We start from the raw sequence: 19805 nt of genomic DNA, 5'->3' as shown, positions 1-19805 counted from the left end.
AGAAATAAACATTCAATAGCCTAAAGACATGCAAGATTCAAATATCTCCTCACTCAAATATTTTTCTCACCATTATTTTATTATTATTATTCCATCTTTCTCTCTCCTTTTCCCTGACCAAACCAGCATGATTCCTCTACCTATTATTATAACTAGAGAGAGGAGAGCCATCTTGTCGATCACTAGCTTTTCGATAGTCGTCGATTTCCTTTTGAATTTCTATTGCCACATTTGTCCTTTCAATAGTCTTTGCTTACCACTCAATAGAGAACTATCTCTTTACGACATTGACCAAGATAACGATCAACTTCTGATCATTTCATAGGCCACTTCTTGCACCTCCACCTCTACACCCAATTGAATGACAGAGAAGAATGAGTGATGCCTTGCAATCATTGATTTCATTTCCCTTTATAGAGGAATATATGGTGACATATATAAAGAACCAAGTGCGAATAGGATCCTGAGTTTGATAGCCAGTAAACTTGAAAACCAAAGTAAGATTTAGCCCAATGCTTATTTATGATTTTCTTTCATTTATAATGAATTTGAAATCAAATTTGTATGACAATAACATTAGAAATTGAGCACCATTTATCCGAACAATCTCCATTGGGATATTAATATATGATATGTTGTTTTGAAAGAGAATAATCGCCATGTGATAACCTTGCTCATTTAACGATTGGGGTTGACTGAGACTTTATATTACCTCAGTCCATTAGTGATTAGGACAATGCTTATTTATGATTTTCTTTCTTTTATATTGAATTTGAAATCAAATTTGCAAGATAGGAATATTAGAAAATTAACTCTACATATCTGAACAATGTCCATTAGGATATTAATTTCTGATATGTTGTTCTGAAAGAGAATCATTGCCGTGCGATAACCCACTCGTTTAACGATTGGGGTTAACTGGGGCTTTATATTGCCTTAGTCCATTAGTGATAAACCTATCAGCCTTTATAACATTATTTTCCTTATTACAATGCAGCTCCTTGATTCAGATATGCTATTTTCCTTTTAAATCATCAACAATAGATTTAACAGCTGCTTGCATTGTTCAAGCGATTGGCTTCATGTGCATGGTATCATTCTTGGTTTCATGTTCTAACATCATGCCACCTTGGTTACATTCCAATCAATTTAAAAGGTTGAGACATGACTTTCTAATTATAACTACCTAATTGAAACTAGATTTCTCTTCAAGTAGGAAGATGCCTCGTATTATGAAGCTTTTGCAAAGTCCTATTACTATTCATGATTTGTGCATTACCAATTCCCCCAGTGTCAAGAGTTCATCATCGATAAGATAAACATTTTCACATTCTCCTTAGGCTATATCTTGCAGAATAGTTGATATAAACTCCAAGACTAGGATTTTATAGGATTATACACATTAAGGATCTATACATAATAGATCACTTCACTTGCAATATATACAAATTCATTCATTTGATTTGAACTATGTCTACTATTCTGTGGAGAGTCTCTTTTCATATAACCAAACTTGCCATGTTGCCGGCAGAAGTGACTTTGACCTTTTAATTTGTTCCTTATTTGATTTGAACTATGTCTACTGTTCTGTGGAGAGTCTCTTTTCATATAACCAAACTTGCCACGTTGCCGGCAGAAGTGACTTTAACCTTTTAATTTGTTCCTTTGCTAAGATTCTGATATACCTCTGATGTTAGCTCTTACTTATACTTTTTCCTCTGCTTTCTAGATTCAGAGCAATAGAAGGTCCTTAACTTGATTTCATTTCCTTTTGTCTTCATTTATGAGTACGTCACATATATCATTGAGCTTAACTTGATAGACCTGCCTGAAAAACTGACAGCTGTCATAGTTTCAACTCAACTTTTTGGTAATGAGAACAAGAAGCTCAATGCTTGAACCTCATTATCAAAGCTTATATTAATTGATTTCATTGGTTTGTTAAAAGATTGAACTTGCTGATATTCGTCGTTACAAAATGTCTTCAACCATCTTGAGATTAAAAATCTTTGTTATTATATATAACATGTTCATCGTCTGACGGTTTTTTGTACATGTTTGATAGAGCTTTCTTCTTGCCAGCTGAGGTCATCTTATATAATATGTTAAAGGCAACATTCCTTGTCAATTAGAATCATATAACTCTCAAAGTATGTTTGTGCAAGGAACCCCAATCTTCTTGGCTCATAGTTGTTGGTTTTGACTCAAAGAGAGATGGATGGAGTTTTCCTTGATATAGATGATTCTTTGTTTGTGCCTTTAATGCCCGAAGTTTTTTCCCTCGAATTGATTGTCTAGGCAATCCCAACCTTCTTGGCTTATAGTTGTTGGCTATAACTCAAAAACAGATAGATGTAGCTTTTCTTTACTATAGATTATTCTTAGTTTGTGCCTTTCACCCGAAGTTATTTCCCTCAGAATGATTGGTTTTGTGTTTGTTAACCATCAAACTTGAAAATCAAAATCATTTTTAGTCAAAATCTTATGTAGGATTTTCAGGGATTTACAATGAGTTTGAAATAAAAGTTGTATGAGAGAAAAAAATGGGGAAATTGAGTTCCACACATCTGAACAATGTCAATACCAAATATTTGGATTCTTACTCCTGCTATAAACATCGCATAATTTTTATTAAAAATTACTACGTACTGATTTCATGCCCAGTTCATCTTCAAGGCCCAAATTTTTTTGACCTAATTAATTGGAAATTTTAGAAGTCGCTTAAGCTCAATTTTTATAAGTGAGTCTCAGTGGTGTTTGATTGTTTTACATTAAATCATCTGTCACAAATCCAATTCCAATATTGTTTGGGTTGTAATGAGTTCCCATATTAGAAGTGAGATAAAAAAAGCAAAGTGATCCATTCTTTGAGGATATTATTTTTACCTTTTTTGGAGAAACCTAGGGTAAAATTTATCTACAAGCCCTTAGACAATCCCCTCTCATATATGAAGCTGACTTCCAAAAATATGAACTCCCTTCTATTCATATATAAAGTTCAAATCTACTCTTGCATTGAATTCCAACTACATATCACAACTCATGCGAAAACAAATTGACCCTAAAAGAACTTGTTTGTTTGCTGTATTAGCACAGTTCTCTATTCTTTCAAGTTCTCTTTTTAAAAAGCATTATTTGATGAGTTCGTCCTTTACTCATTCCTTCTCGGGTTTTGTCCATATGATTTCTGTTTTACCTGGTTATTTAGTTGATGGTTGAAGAAGTCCAATTTAAAGAGCATCATCATGCGAATTCTTCACTTGACTTTATGGCCACTTAGTCACTCTATTTATACGCAATTATTGTTTGCAGAGATGTGGGCTTCGAAAGATGATCTATCTCGTTGAAGGTGATCTGAGTACACTGGAAGCTGCTGAAAGCATTAAAACAGCGTATATAATCCGTTTTATTCTTGTTCTTCATGCCATCAATGTTTGCCTCTATTTCCATTATTTATCTTCTTTTTAGCTGTCTGAAAGCTTGAAGTTTACCGTGGTTATAACTAGCAGGATGCTGTTACAATCAGAAACTTATCCATCTAAAACAAACGTTGTTTGATCTTCTCATGTTTTTTAATAGAGCTTCTATAATTGGAGCATAATTAAAACGTGGGTACAGCCTTTTATAAATGCTTGCAATGGATTTCTCATGTTTTCTTTATGTTTTACTTAATGAACTTCTTTTCAAGAGCCAAGTTTTATTGTTTATTAGTTAAACATGAATGCATCAATAAAAAGATAGAAATGCTACATTGTGAAATTGTTAGGCCAGATAAAAATAATATTGAAAATTATAAATAATAAAGCAATGAGCTTTATTACATACTGACTGAAAAAGTCATGTTAACTTTGAGAAAGATGCATATTAGTAAAATGTTAGGCTCAAATGAGATACTTATTGGGATTTTGGAGGTTTAGAGATATTGAAGGGTTTGTATATCAAATAAATTCATTGAAATTTCAAGACTTAAGAGAATGCTAAGTCAATGGTTAACATGCCTGTTGACCTCGACAGCAGGTTTCAAAAAAGAAAGGGAAAGAAAAGGAGAAATAAAAAGAGAGAAAAGTCAAAAAAATAAAAAAAAGGAATGAGAAAGAAAAAATGAGAAGAGGGGAAAATGCATTTTTGTATATTTTGTAACTTATGCATTTGTGCGCATTTTCCATTATTATCGTCATCTTTGCAAACGTATAATCTCTCTAATCCCTAAAACTTTGAGAGCCCGTTTTTCAGCGCTTGCAGCGCGGCGAGCAACCACATATACACGTTTTTCTTAGTGCGATTGGAGGAAGCTCGTCGCGATGCTCGCGGCTAGGCGATTAATCAATTAAAACCTCATTTTAGGCATTCGCGGCACACCAGAAAATCACATATACACGCTTTTCTTAGCGTGGTGTTAAGGTAACCCGGTGCGACGCCTGCGGCGAGGTGGAGACACTTATAAGTACCCTTAAGCACTCAACCGCTCATGTAGCGTGACGGGGGAAAGCCGACTATTTTCAAACAAGTACCTTTGTAGACCCATACATGTCTTTCTTGGCGTGGTGGGGGATGAAGACTACGACCGTCATGTTTACGAACACCTACCATACACACTTTTTCTAAAGTGGTGGGAAGGCCCAGACTTGGACTATTGCATGGGACTTTGTTTGGACTTGATTTTAGCAATTAAATTGACTAAATACAAACTTGAATGATTAAATGAAAAACTTGATTCAAACTTAATTTGGACTACAAAGACTTGGACTCGAATGTGACATGAACTATAAAGCATGAACTTGGACTTGAACACATACAGAGAATCAGATCTTATAACTCTAAAATACATCAGGAGTTTGAAAATATAAATGCTAATTAGCGGTTCAATGTACTCAAATAAATGAGAATTTAATTTGAGTAACAACACAGCTCAGAAGGATGATACAAACTTTGTAATTATGCACTCATCTTGATAGAAATTTTGTAATTAACCCTAGGAACACTTACGAAAAGACACTCATCTTGTTTGGTTCTTTATTCATTTCTTTTCTTGTGTGCTAGAGTTATAATATTTAGCCTTCCTCTTCTATTGATCTTTTATTATTTATTTACCTTTTTTTTCTCTTAATGCGGTGTCCGTCTCTCTTTGCAACTCCTTGCCTGCATGAAATATTCATCTTTACATTTAGTTCCTCATTTACAGCTGTTTCACAACAGAAATTTTAGAAGGATTTGATGTTCAGAGAACCAGTGGCTTTGCTGACACTGTTAGGAGATACGGATTTCTGTCACTATCAATAAAGCAGTATTACAGTGCACAATTCTCCATGCAGAATGCTAGAAGCCAGGGAGCTTGTCCAATCTTTAATGAATTTGTTAAAAGATGTCAAGACCTTGAGAAGATTACTGTCAGTGATGTATTTTCTCTCCAGCTGATGCAGGTGACCATCATTTTTTTTATCTATGTTATACAGATATGGTTTCTTTTCTGGTCGCTTTGGTTGCAACTTGCTGAATTTATTTTCCTTACAATCACCTGCTTTATATGATCATATGCAAAGATGTGATATTTCCTATTTACTTTGGTCTCTTTGGCATCAATAATTGCAGGTTCCCCTAGTAACAGAAGATATTGCTCTATCTGTTATAGATCTATATCCGACTGTCTTAGCCCTAGCTCGTGCATACTCTTTGCTTGTGGGTACTCTTCCTTGTCGCCTTTGTTCTTGTTTGGTTTTAAGCTGGATTTTTTTTGCTTGTGCTGGTCACTACCAGCATTTTGTAATCTTATAGTCGTAGTATCATGGAGTATGAATGGTTTTCTGGGAAATTTACATACATACCATTTTACATCGTCCTATTTACATGTCTAACACCCAAAGTTATAATATTATGTACATATCACCCTATATTATTTTAATATCAAATATGCCACTCATATTTCCTTCATACCACTCATAAATTTCATTTCCACCACTCATATTTGATATGAAAATGAACTATGGGTGATATGTATGTAATACAGTTTTAGGTGTTAAATATGTAAATAGAATAGTATAGAGTGGTATGTATGTAAATCTCCCTATATTTAAATATTAACTGGTACACTTATCAAAAACTCTGCTATGTCTGTCCTTCTGAAGGAGGGTGATATCCGTGCCCAGGAAGAAATGTTGAAGAATCAGAACAAAACTATCAGCAGCGGTGCCAGTAAGAACATCTTCAAGCTGGTTTGGGGTTCTTGATGCTTTCGATCTGACTTTGGTGCTTGCCATTATCTTCTGCTGGTCTGTGTGCTCGGGAAGAAATTTTAAAGAGTCAAAGTAAAACTTTTAGCAGCAACGCTAACAAGAACATCTTCAAGCTGGTTTTGGGGTTATCGAAAGGACGCCATTGCTTGCAAGGATAACAAGATAGAACAGGTACCATTTTGAATTCTAAGTTAGTGAATAGCATAAGCACACCACAAAGAGTAGGGTTTTGCTTTCATTCTGATCATCCTTATGATGCAAACTGTGTACCAACAGAACAAATTACATGATTTCAGTAATTTTATTCAATTAAAGGAGATTTTCTGTCTAGAACCCTCTTTGTTACTATGCTGAGAAATGCTCCCTTTACGCACTCAAGTAAAGATATTTAAACACCCTCTAAGTCTATGGAATCGGATCCTCTTCAATTACATGGTGAATGGGGGGCAAAGTTATTCAAGTCTAGCCTTCCAATTTACTTTGGATGGTTGAGATTACTTTTTTCAATGCTTAGGTGGTATTCCTTAGAAGTTGCGTGGTACAACCTATTCTTATTGTGGTAAAGTTAGTAAGGGTAGGCTACTATGATGCACCGACACTTCTTTTCAAAGAGGCGTGCAGTGTCCGACATCGTATCCGACATGACACTCGTCTGACACTCCTCCGACACATGTCGGACATGCCGAAAATGTGTCCGATTAAAAAATATTAAATACAAATTGGACACGCGTGTCCGACACGTGTATCTTCAATATTTTATGAATTTTTTTAAATATATTTTCTTGTATTTGATGAGATTTAGACTAAATATCTTATTTTCTATTCACAACACCAATTCAATGTCCGCACTTAATACCCAATCATCGAATATTCTCATTTTATTTTCTTTTTGGTAATGAAGGTATTTTCATTTCCCCTCGGTGACTGATAAACGACAGTGATGCTTGACTCATGACATCATAATACTAATCATGTTAAGCACAAATTTTAGTTAAATGATTTATTATTTTTAAATTATTTTTAAAATTATACTTATTTAATTTTTATACACTATTTTTTAAATATAAAAACTATAATACCTTGTCCAACCCATGTCCGTGTCCTATATTTTCAATAACTGACGTATCCGTGTCGTGTCGTATCCATGTCGCCGTGTTCGTGTCTGTGCATCATAGAATATGATATTCTAGGATGTCACCTTTAATTGTGCACCACAGCTTAATTAATTTTGGTGAAAAATAAATAATAATGGGTTAGTATGTCACTACTCTTAAGTGACAAATTCAAGATAACCCATTGTGATGATAAGTTGGAGTTGATTGATTCTAAATCTAAGATTAGGTTTGACATATGGAATTTGAGAACTTTGATTGGGGGAGATGAGAGAATTGGATACCATCATATGAGGAAGAATAAATATTATTGGTTTACAAAAAAGTTGAATTGAGTGGAGTGAAATCAAAGGATATTGTGAATGTTATAAGCACTTATAAGTTGAAAATGTTAGCAATAAGAATGATATCAGCGAACTATTATTGGCAAGAAGATAAAAGGTCATTTATATTAAGATATTTTTTGATGCAAAAATTATGATTGTGATTAGTATTTTTGCTCCTCAAGATGAATTAGAAGATGGTTCAAAAATTCAATTTTGTTAAGAAATTGGTGAACTATTACAATATATATTTGTTGAATGAATGATGATTTTTGGATGTATTTTAAAGCTTCGTTTGTGACTGTTTTCTTACTGCTTCTTAAAGCAGCTTTTTAGTATAAAAATTAAAAAATGTACTAAAAAGTTATTTTCAGCAGTAGTAAAAAAGTCGTCCCAAACAAAACCTAAATGAGCATATATGTTATAATAGGACGAGTTATGAGAGGATTCATGATGATTATTGAATAGGAGATAGAAATGCAATGATATAAATTATACTTGATTTCATAGTAGTCTATGATCTTGCAAAAGTGAACACATATTTTAAGAAATGAAAATATTTGGTTACTTATGAGTGTTATTAAGTCACAAAATCAGAATTCTATATTTTCTTACTTGAAAAGAAAATCTTCCTGCAAAAAAATTAAGGTACTTTCAGTAGAAATTTTAATTATACCATATTATGGTAGTAGTTATATATTTTTATCTTAACATTACAAACAAAAAATAAAAAAAATGAATTATGGCCCTTGGATAAGGTTTAGGAATTTTGAAGGCATCAAATTATTAATATTTCTAAATTTTGTTAAGAGAGGAAATTAAAATTCTATAGTTGTGCCAAACTCAGATTTGTGATAAGCTGCATAGCTCCATTAAAAGGATTGTTGTAGAACTTTCTAGAAACATATCATACATTACATTAGTAAGGAGATTTGGTAATTATTCAGAAAAATAAATGTTTTTTTTTAAAAAGTATTCAAATTGAATAATAATTAGATTTATATTTACTATAAAAAAAGCTATAGGTATCTAGCAAAGACGTTAGAGTAAAGCAAAAAACTACGACTTCTGTAGTGCTGTTTGATACTAAGAAAGATGAAAAAAATAAATAATGAATTTTCTTATAAAAGTGGAGTTGCCAAATCACAATTTTGTGGAAATAAAACTCTTATTGCGAAGATTATAATGTGATTTCAGATGAAAGTCTGACCACATTATGATAGTTGTTGCGTGTTAGAAAATTATCAGCAATAGAGGTTGAATTTTTACGTCTTTGATTCATGGAGATCCAACACAAAGACATAACAAAAATGATAGAGTAAACTCTAGAATTTTTAAGTGAAAATTTTGTAAAGGGAAAAAAAGAGGTATGTCCTAAATAAAATGACCCACTATATAGATATGTTAAAGGAGTCCGCCCTCCCTCTCAATTGAAGAAGATGAGAATACTTTGTTTTTGTGGCTGGTCGGTCACTTGAACTGGTCGGTTCACTATAAATATTGCATCAAGATTCGTGTTGATCAAAGTGAATTTTCTTAAGACATATCAATCGTAGGAATTTATATCATAGCATGAAGAGAATAATAAAATAAAATTATTGCGCTTGAATAGGGTGGTGGAATTTGAAAGATTAGAAATTATTAATATTTCAAAAATAAATACTTGAGAAATGACAATTGAAAATTTTTAATTGAGTTAAACATGATGTGGGGTAAAATGTTTAGCTCAATTAGGACTATTATAGAAGTTTTAGTAAAGTTTAGACATAAATTATATGTTCATAGGAGACCTTGTTGGTGGAGGGAGAAGGTACAATTGGTTATTAGGAAAAATATATGCACTTTTTATTGAGCACTATAATGATTAGAATAAAATTAAAACTCTTGCAAAGGGGTTATTGAGTAAAACAAAAAGTATAACTTTTGATGATTTGTATAATAGACTTGGTTTTGAGGAAGAGAAAAATGAGAAATAAATAAAATAAATATGTAATAGATGCAAGTTTTAGGGGATTTCTATTAAGTTAACTGCATTAAAAGCGAAGGTAATAGGATCTTGGTTAAAGATGAAGATGCCTATATAAATGAGAGCTTTAAAGAGAAAAATATTTTGAAAGAGCATAATGAATAATATAATGAATTATGCTATATATAGATTGATTCCAAAAAAAAGTTGTAGTAGAGTTAGCTTTTGTTGAGGAAGTAAAATCACGGAGGGAACACAAACAAGCAAGAGAAAATGCAACTGAAAAGAAAGAACACTAGGATTTAATGTGGAAAAACTCGAAACCGGAAAAAAATCATAGCCCATCACACCAAGAAACTCACTATGAAAATTTGGGAGAATTAATATAGATTTCTCTTCTTTCTCAGTCTCTTCTTGCTTCTCTTTACCCTTGCACCGTTCTCACTAGAGCAAACTAAGAGAAAGCATTAAAAAAAAAAAAACCAACAAGGAAAAAGCGAAAGAAAATTACCAGCCCGTCTCACAGTGCTGTGACGTCATGTTTGAAGTGCCGCGACGTTCAATTCTTTGTCACCATTCTGCTTGATAGCTTGACAGCATCGCAAAGCTCCCTGGCAGCACCGCAACGTCAGGGTTTGGATTGTGTAGCGCTCTGCTCTCTTTCTGTCTCCAAGGAAACTACATAGCATTTCAACGCTTTTGTACACAACACCGCATCGCTGTACGGTTTAAAATTTGGGTGCAAAACGCCTGAACCCAAGCCGGTGGAGGACCCCCTCCAACACCACATATGCATATTGTTTTTATGGATCAGCAAAGCATTGCTCTACTAAAATTCTATCCTATTGTCACCTGAGGACTGACTTAAGATTTAATATGATGGTTCTTTCAGTCTAAAATTGCTAAAGAAGCTAGAAATATATATAATTTTGGGCATATTAGGAGATTCGAACGCGGGATCAGCAGAAGGAATTTCTTCCCTCAACCAATGATCCGCATGAGCGATCTTAGATCTTGAAATATAAAACTTGCTCGAATTTCGACTCAATTTGAAATCGACTCGCATGGCTTCAAGTTGATTTGGACGTATAGTTTAAACTTTTTCTGTCTCGAACAATTTAACTCAACTGGAAATCTGTCTGAAAATTATCATATATATATAATATAAATTGAATATTACAGTATGTGAAAAGGTTGGAGTAGCTTCAGTGACAGATAAGATTAGAGAGAGTTCTCTTAGATGATTTGATCACATAAAATGACAGCCTTCTGATCACCCGGTTAGGAGAGTAGATGTATTAGATTTAACTTATGTTAAAAAAGGTAGAGGTAGACCTAAAAAGTCTTGGTTAGAAAATATTAGAAATGACCTTTCTTTATTTGATCTAAATGAGAAATTGACTCTTAATCGGACACAATGGAGAAAAAAAATTCATATAGCTGACCTCACGTATTGAGATAAAGGCTTGATGTTGTTGTTGTAGTCTGCATGAATAATGCACAGTACAATATTTATGTCGAGGTATGTAATTAATTAATAATTTTGTGTTAGGTAAAATATATATATTTTTTTTAATTTTGGTTGAGCCAAATTTGATTTTACATAAATGATCAATCTGTTTCAATCTGAAGTTTGTGCCATCTTGCAATAATATTGTTTATAGTTGTACAAAAAGGAGAACTTCCAGCAAAAGCTGCTGTTGAAGCAGCTAATTTTCTTCAGCTGCTTTGAAAAGCTCCCTCCATTTCTCCTGGTCATTTCCAGGCCCTTCTCCCTGCATTCATTTAACTGAAATCATTTAGCAATACTTGTCTTGGAAAAAAACCATTAATATCATCATTATTAACTTTATCACAATCATTTATGATCTGGCTTTTGAATTTAACTTAATGATATGGAATTTGTGAATGTAACAATCGGTTTTCTCTTCGTTGATAGTCTAAACTCTCGACCAACATATCAAATTGAGCTGTGTGTTTATACTGATATGATTATGTTCTTTGGTTACCAAGTCACAGTGGAAACATTCAAGAATCTATTGATTATTCATGGCAGTACTTCGGATTCGTTTGGAATGCCTTTTTTACTGCTTAAATAGCAGTTTTTTAGTACAAAATTTTTTTTGTACTAAAAATCTGTTTAAAGAAAAAAAGTTTGAAAGTCGTCCCAAATGAAGCTTTCTCTATGCAAACATAATCAACTTCTATAAAAAATTGTTATTAGTTAATGTATTGGAATTTCAATGATAAAGGATACCCACCTCGATTGAGTTGATCTCATATATTTTCCCCTCAGTAAACTCTATATCCAACGCCTGTATGCATGCTTCAGCTACTACAAGTCTGCTAACCTCACCAACAAGCTTATCCCCTGAAAGAAGTGATAAATAATGCCAAGGTGAAACATAAACACTTCAAATCAAGAAAAAAAAAAGTATATAGGAAATGAACAATGTGACCTAGGGGTGTAAATGAGTCGAAGGAGCTAAACTTATTTATTTCTTACTAAACTCAAGCTTGGTTTGTTAAAAAAATTTAGGTTCGGGCTCATTTGAGAAGTTTGAATTCGACTCAATTGTTGAGTTCGATTTCTTAATTTAAGTAAAAATTTGAGTTATTTTTCAGTATAGAATTAATATAAACAGGTTAAAATATTTTATATAATTTTAGTTTAAATTAATTTTAAATGTTTTTTTATTTAATTGAGCAGATCTATGAGCTTATGAGCTAAGTCAAGTTGAGCAGGAGCTCAAGCTCGTCTAATATGCAAGCTCGAGTATAGGCTTGAGCTTGAACTTATGTTTCGATAAGCTCAACTCATGAACTCGTTAACGAGCTGAGTTCGAGCCGACTCGGCTCACACCCCTAATGTGTGGTGTCCTTTAGTTTAGCTTCGATATGCAGAGGATTTTAAAAATAAACCCTAAACCATAAACAATCAGATACATAACATCTATTAAAACTGAAAGACTGGAATGAATGAATCCCATTATATATCCTTCAAAGCATAATCTAACTGCATGATTTAAGTATGATCACCTTTTCCTATAACAACTGCACGACGTTTTCCTGCTGTTGCCTGAAGAAGGGTATTCAGATCATATGAAGTATATGGCCCATCAGTCAATCTTCCAGCTCTGTAAGAATAAAAAAAAAGATATTATAATTCAGCATATTAAGGTTTTGGCTTCGTTTGGGACGGCTTTCTTACTGCTTCTTAAAGCGGCTTTCTAGTACAACAAAAATTTTAGTTTTTATACTAGGAAGCCACTTTAAGAAGCCGGAAGAAAACCGTCCCCAACGAAGACTTCATTTGGGATGACTTTCTTTCTGCTTCTTAAAGCTTAAAGATTTTAATCTTTATACTAAAAAGCTGCTTTATGAAGCAAGAAGAAAGCCGTCTCAAACGAAGCCTTAATTATCTAACACTGATTTTTCATATATGTTCTTAGATCTTTCAAAAATGTTGAGAGTATAGCATGAAATAACACGAGAAAAGCTCAGAGCTCCAAACCTGATAATGGTGAAGGGAAGGGAAGAGTTGCGAATGAAATCCTCCCCCATTTTCTTGTACTTGAGGACACCAAAGAGATTCATGATACTGAAAAATACAAAGAAGAAAAAGAAATTATTATCTTATATTTTTTATATTAATTAACGTTTCTATGATATATAAGCTTAAACCATTATCATTAGGCTTTGTCCAACTAAATGCTCATCCTCAATTCTTTGAGATATTATATATATATTTGAGCTAAGTTTTTTATTTTTAAGTCGATATTCTCACCGACTATCTTTTTCTAAAGTTAATTTTTATAAATCAAAATTTTCATCAAAATGTTAATTTAATGTTTGTATTCTCAATTATAATCATAGGGGTGTCAAAATGGGCCAACGAGTATTGTCCGAATTGATTTGTGTTAGACCGGTCCAAGGAGGACCGGTCCAGCCGGCCCAGCCCCTTGGGCCGGCTTTGTTCGTCTACGCCAGGAGGGCCGGCGGACACAAGAAGAAGGGAGAGGGGTGGGGTCCACTTGGAGTTTGAATTGTTTCTTGGAGCCAAAAGGAGGGGAAGCAAGGGTAATTAGGTCCTTTTGTTTTAGATTTGAATTGTATGCATTAAGTAGGGGAGAAAAGGGGGGATTAGGGTTATGAGATATTTTGTGAAAGTTTTCTTGTTCTTCTTTGGTGGCTAGGGCTCTAGATTGAATTCTAGAGATTGGGAGAGTGCGATCCTCCTCTCGCTGGGTTAGGCCGGCGATCGGGTGGGTGATAGTCGTCGGCTTGGGGAGGTGGAGCTAGGGGAAGACTTGGGCGGATGAAGAGGGGAGAAAGGAGATGAACAAGAATATATGAGAAAGATAGAGATAACTAACGAACTCACAAAGATATCGTAAGAACCGCGAACCTCGGACTCTTCCAAAGATTGACGCGGGTATTGCAAGTTACCCTCCTCAGGCTTCTCCTCTCATGAACTCACTAAGAGATCAACATGAACTCACTAAGAGATCAACATGAACTCACTAAGAGATCAACAAGAACATAAAATTTCATTATCAATAATTCATCATCCCTTTCCAAGACGAAGGGGAGGGCTTAAATAGCCAAATACATGAAAGAAAATAAAAAGACATAATTGCCCCTAGAGCAAACATAAAACAAAGCCCTCAAGTGAGGGTAGAAATGAAAAAGTACAAATAACAAATAAAATACATGAAAATAAATAGACACGATCGTAGCCGTTGATCTTCGATGTCCCAACTAATTAAATGGGTCAAAATTTTGGACCCAAACTTGACATATTTTTTAAACGGATCAATTCAAACTTAGATTTTTTAGGTTAGATTGTCAGACCGAGTTATTTATTAATACCCCTACTTAGTCCTCTAATCATCTCATCTCAACTCAAGCAACCAAACCCTAACTATCTGCTTTTCTTTCTATGTATCCTTATCAACCAAATTCAAATTTCAAAATCTTTTCTGTAATAAACATTATTGTTATATCTCTAAATAATTAATTCTCAATCTCATTTTCATAACAAAATACATTTGGGAAGACATAACAAAACAAAAAAAAATCTAAAATTGCACAAAATTAAAACATCTCCATCACCTCATCATTCACAATACAAAGTATAATTATTCTCATTTAGACTTCGTTTGGAACAACTTTTTTATTGCTTTCTAAAACAGTTTTTAAGTAAAAAAAAATTTTTTGAACTAAAATTTTTTGTACTAAAAAACTTCATCAGAAAACAGTAAGAAAGTTGCCTCAAATAAAAATTTAATTTAAAACATTTTTTCATTATTATCATCATCATCAAACTCCTCATGCACTTTTATCATAATCATACATACCTCCATGGCAGTTCATCGAATTTTGTGACACCAACAGATGAGACGAGAACAATTCTCTTAATTGTTTCAGGCAATGCCGATACGAGATTCCTCACCCCCTCCCAATCTTCAGAAGACAAATCAGTCTCAGATACTCAGAGAAATATTATTATTTTGAACGCCTGTAGTAAATATAAGCCTACCTACTCTTTCAGGTGTATTTTCTCCATTCCATCGCCTGGAAGGAAATGCTGTAGTGCCCGTGCAGCAAATTACATGCGTCACTCCCTAAGAAACAAGTCCTATAGTTTGGTTCAATAGATAGGTTATAAATTTAACTGTAGCTATATAATCTTCCGGTGGAGAAATTATTCTGTGCGGATACCGGACGCAGCTGAGAAGAATCAGATGCAGCCATGTCAGCGGAACCGAGCCACGGTACCGAGCGAAAGGGCGAAGTTGCGCATTCTGGTTGGTCTCCGGACGGTGTTCGGCATCCGCACAAAATAATTTCTCCTTCAAATGAGAATTTTAGGGACAAACCTCAAAAATGGCTGAATCTAAGTCATCAGGATTCCTTGTATCTCCCTTCCATATCTAGCAATTACCAACATATACAAATGTATCAGTGGCAAAGTCTGAAATTTTTTCTATTTGAGCAAGAATTTAAATTTTTAAATATCCTCTTTATGTTTTTTTCTTATTCGGACTTGAGAATTATTTTGATAGTTGTAAAAAAAAATTGTTTAAATTTGTTGTTTTATAAAGATAAAATATAAGATGATAACAAATTTATAATTTGCTATACCTGCTCTTAATATTCTGAAAGAATTGATATGATTGTTTTATTATCAATATAATCAAATATTTCTTTCTTAATATAAGTGAATAAAATAGTACTCATTCATTAATCTCTAACTCTATTAGGTAGTCGATTTTTTTTTTTTTTTTTATGATAATCATAGTAGAACTCTATTAGGTAGTCAATTTTTTATGATAATCACAGTAGAAAAGCTTTTTTAATTTATATTATATTTATAGTAAAATGTTGGTTATAATATTCAATTGCAATTTATTTTTCATATAAAAGAAGGTATTAGTCTTTCATAATAATTATTATATAAGTATTTCCTGAAACATATTTTTTTATTCTAGTTTTCTATAAGAAATTTTAAAATGTTGAAGAAAGGGATAAAAATATCTAAATGTTTAATCAAACCAAATAGAGAGAAGACAGAAATCAAGCAAAATCAGTGTAATTCTGTTGAGACACAACTGAATTGTGATTCAATGATTAAGTACCCATTATTTTACTGAAAATTACAGTTATGCCACTGGCACATTCAATTTTGGTGAATAAATAAAAATATCATTTTTTATAAATTTAATATGCACCTTCAAAGAATTCTCATCTTGGAGGCCAAATAAGGATTTTGCTTTTGCAGGATCCCTTAACAATAATCTTGCTTTGATATTTCTCTTTAGCAATGATGCCACTATGAGCTGCCCTGAAAAAAAAGAAAAAAAGAAGGATTGTTAGCCAATGAGATATTATTGATGTTAGCAAGAGATGATGGATGTTAGCAAGCATCGACACCAATCGACAACGGGTACTATATGATGAGAGATGGCCAATGTTGAGCCACAATAGACATTCAGGCTTCGTTTGGAATGGCTTTTTTATTGCTTCTTAAAGCAGCTTTTCAGTACAAAAATTACAAAAAATTCAATTTTTGTACTGAAAAACTGCTTTAAGGGCAGTAAGAAAGCCGTCCTAAATGAAGCCTCAGTGTTAGCGTCGGTTTATGATGGGTGATAATGAATACTAGGTGTCGAAATTAATGGATATTCCAAGGAGAGATTTGAGATAACCAAGAATGTTTTAGGAGTATTGCATAGAAAATGTAGTATTCCATTTTATCATTTCAAAAAATATAGATGCAGATAAAGTTCTTAGTTTGAATTCATTCGCATCGATGAGAGCAACCCAATGCAAAAAATATAGATGATTCATAGGCTTCATTTGGGACGATTTTCTTACTGTTTTTTAAAACAGAATTTTCATATTAAAAAGCTACTTTAAGAAGCAGTCGTCCCAAACGAAGCCTAAGAGACCAAGTCATACTTATTATGGGAAATTTTTGGTCGAGATTATGATTCAATGGAAAATGGTGCCTGGAATGTTCTTCTTTCGAAGAGCTACTCAACACCACAAATGGCTCTTAGTTTCATTCTTTGCAGAGGGCAATGGATTCTAGAAATTTTAAAATTCATATTTCCCCTTAAGAACCGCACAAAGTCCAAAAGACCTCATCACAAATCAAAGACAGATCTAGACTCCTTTTGATGGTAGAAGTTCAATAAAGATCTTGGCCAGCCATAGGTAACCTGGTTGGGCAGTCACTGGAGCTCACCACCAGTGCTGGTTGTACATGAGGAATGGGGCCAGGTGCAACCCCTAAGAATTGCCTAAGGGGTTGTTTCGTAGCACCCAGGATTTGATTTAAGTAGGATTTCGTAAATCCTCTAAATCTGGATTTCGGAAATCCTAAGGGGCCTAAATCCTGAAAATTATTTGGTAACATTCATAATAAATCTTATTAAATATTGTGTGAGTGTTTGGCTGTAGAGCGGATTCAACGAGCGGACTCTTCCTCTCGATGTTAGGTATTAGTCCAAGATTTAGGTTTGCTTTTTTGTAGCTATTTGTATAGCTGTAGGTGTTGCTTTTGTGCCTATTAATAGGCTTTAGCTTGTATTAGGAAAGCAACCAAGGGAAATAAAGTTTTTGAGATCATTTTGGCTCACGGCTCTTCTCTCCTCTCCCTCCTCTCTCCCTCTAGAGATCTTGCAAGAAGATCAAACAAGAGCTTCCTCCTTTGGTTTTCAACACTCCAGCCAATGGATCTCGTAAATCCCGCAAAAAACAGGATTTCGGAAATCCAGGATTTAGCGTGAAAAGGCGGAATTTTTGCCATGAGATTTGGTTCTGCATTTTAGGCCGTTTGGCTGGATTTCGCTCAAATCCGGCCTAAATCCTGCTACCAAACAGCCCCTAATTAATCTATCAATGGGCATCCACCTAATGCATCCTTGTCCCTATATATCTTCTGATATCAACGGTCTTTTGTAATATGAATCGAATTTAAATGCTATGTTTCGTTGATGTGAATCTGAGTGAAAGAAAACCTCAAATCAATTGCCACAGAGCTTAGAGTTTTCTCCCAATCTAACCCAAACTTTACTGAATAACTATTTAAGAAACAGTTCAGCAAAACTGCCAGTAACATATTCTTATCAGAAAAATCTGCACAAATTTTCAAAATATAACATACATAAAACTGAATCTGAGAAGCAGAAGAGACACTAACCCACACCGCCAGTTCCTCCAACAACAAGAACAAGCTTTGAAGAGGAAGGATTGGTTTCGGATATCTCGGTTTCGGCCGATCCATAAGTTTGTGTCTGCTTTTCTTTGACTGCACGAGAGACAAAAGCGCTTCCTCCATGACTGTAGCTTTGAAGCAGGGGAGAGCTTTGCCCTCCGAGATTTTGTAATGAAATGAGTAAAGGTGAGTTCTTTCTAAGAATTCCCATTTGGCTTCTCTCTGAGGAAACAGAAAGAACTTGGAGAGGATGAGGGCAGAGATTCAGAGCCATTGGATGGGGAAGAAGAAGATGAACAGATAAAATTAGATATCCAATGAATTATTTCAAGGGTACATTATACGGAAAATTTTAGAAAATTTTCATGTTTGCGTTCAAAAAAAAAATTTTTTTTTTGAATGAGAAGAAATTTTTAATAGAAATGATAGATTGCTTTACCGTTGAGCACCGTCCAAAGTTCTATTTTGCTTGAATTTTTTAAAGAATTGCATAAATTTGATTTCAGAGCTGCTTGATCATTGCATTAATCTATTGAGGGTTAGAAGTATGAAAAAAAAATGGTGGATTTGTAGTAGAGTTGAAATTCTAAGGAATAGAGGGGGGAAGTTGAAGAATACCAGCTATAAGGGTAAGATGGGGTCCCGTACAACTCTTCTGGTTGTAATTTCCTCTGGCCCCACACCAATTGGAGCACAATCCAAATCCAGAACCATGGATCACATTGAGTAGAATTTTTAATTACAATAAATAAATAAATAATATATAATAGTTAATATTATTTATTGACTGTAGAGTGAGAGAGCTTTGAGTTCTAATTTGGCAAGAAGATTAAGTATATAAAAAGAAAATAAAAATATAGATATTTTTTATGTAAAAAATGTGGAAACTAAAAAGTCACGAAATCTTGCCCAATTGAAATGATTTCGATTTCATTATATATGTGTGAATTATCAATATTGGGCCATCCCTTATTATGGGCATAGTGAAATTACAAGAGTGCAAGGAGTAGATGGACATAGTGGTAGAGTCCCCATAGGACATCATGATGATTCAATGACAGCGATTAATTGGTAGAAGGTTTGGTGGGGGCGGTGGTGATCAGTTGGTAGAAGGTCTAACTTAGGCAATCAATCGATAGAGAACCAACATTAGTGGTCTACAAGTGAAGTTCCAGCATTGACGATTGTGGGGCAAAGGTTCGATGGAAATTGACCACCGGAAGTCCAAGGAGTGTCAAAAGTGGGTTGTGGGTCGGGTTCAGATGGAACCTGGTTCTAACCTGTTACTATTTGACACAACCCAAACCCTATCATTTTTTGCAAACAGGTCAGAAATTTCAACCCGAGCCTAACTCCATGAATTTATGGGTTGATCTGAACTGACATGAAACCACGGGAGCAAAAAGGTTGTCTTCACAACGAGCTAGCTGCCTTATTACTTCTTATCCA

The 19805-nt window shown here is 34.0% G+C and overlaps 2 protein-coding genes across 5 annotated transcripts in view; one reads left to right on the top strand and one right to left on the bottom strand.

Annotated features, from left to right (window-relative positions):
* LOC110105044 (crossover junction endonuclease MUS81) overlaps nucleotides 1–6563 on the top strand; it is a 30869-nt gene extending 24306 nt beyond the window's left edge. For 2 of the 4 annotated variants that reach the window (XM_020834400.2, XM_020834398.2), the window contains 4 exons: nucleotides 3313–3392; nucleotides 5183–5420; nucleotides 5590–5676; nucleotides 6123–6563. In XM_020834400.2, coding sequence (XP_020690059.1) covers nucleotides 3313–3392; nucleotides 5183–5420; nucleotides 5590–5676; nucleotides 6123–6224 — 507 coding nt within the window. In that variant the 3' untranslated portion in view covers nucleotides 6225–6563. Of the gene's footprint in view, nucleotides 1–3312; nucleotides 3393–5182; nucleotides 5421–5589; nucleotides 5681–6122 lie in introns of all 4 variants that reach the window. The other 2 variants (XM_020834399.2, XM_020834401.2) reach the window with 2 other exon arrangements.
* A 4634-nt stretch (nucleotides 6564–11197) lies between these two features.
* On the bottom strand, nucleotides 11198–18730 carry LOC110105060 (sanguinarine reductase). Its single transcript, XM_020834421.2, has 9 exons — nucleotides 18342–18730; nucleotides 16366–16478; nucleotides 15514–15567; nucleotides 15174–15258; nucleotides 14992–15097; nucleotides 13146–13232; nucleotides 12671–12768; nucleotides 11893–12002; nucleotides 11198–11406 (listed from the first exon to the last, which is right to left on the bottom strand). The coding sequence occupies exons 1-9, from the start codon at nucleotides 18628–18630 to the stop codon at nucleotides 11341–11343; spliced, it is 1008 nt and encodes a 335-aa protein (XP_020690080.1). The 5' UTR covers nucleotides 18631–18730; the 3' UTR covers nucleotides 11198–11340.
* Nucleotides 18731–19805: the final 1075 nt, after the last annotated feature.

This window comes from Dendrobium catenatum, unplaced genomic scaffold (assembly GCF_001605985.2).
Source record: "Dendrobium catenatum unplaced genomic scaffold, ASM160598v2 fragScaff_scaffold_313, whole genome shotgun sequence".
Classification (NCBI taxonomy): Eukaryota; Viridiplantae; Streptophyta; class Magnoliopsida; order Asparagales; family Orchidaceae; genus Dendrobium; species Dendrobium catenatum.
Note: the sequence above shows the minus strand (reverse complement) of the source record. Positions and strands in the feature narration are given on the sequence as shown.

Bases quoted from the DNA above. Each gene is read 5' to 3' on its own strand.
- LOC110105060 (XM_020834421.2), bottom strand. From the start codon at position 18,630: ATGGCTCTGAATCTCTGCCCTCATCCTCTCCAAGTTCTTTCTGTTTCC. The intron at 16,479-18,341 runs GTTAGTGTCTCT...CTTTTTTTTCAG, and splicing joins TGGAGGAACTGGCGGTGTGG to GGCAGCTCATAGTGGCATCA. The intron at 13,233-14,991 runs GTATGTATGATT...TGTATTTTTCAG, and splicing joins TTCGATGAACTGCCATGGAG to TATCATGAATCTCTTTGGTG.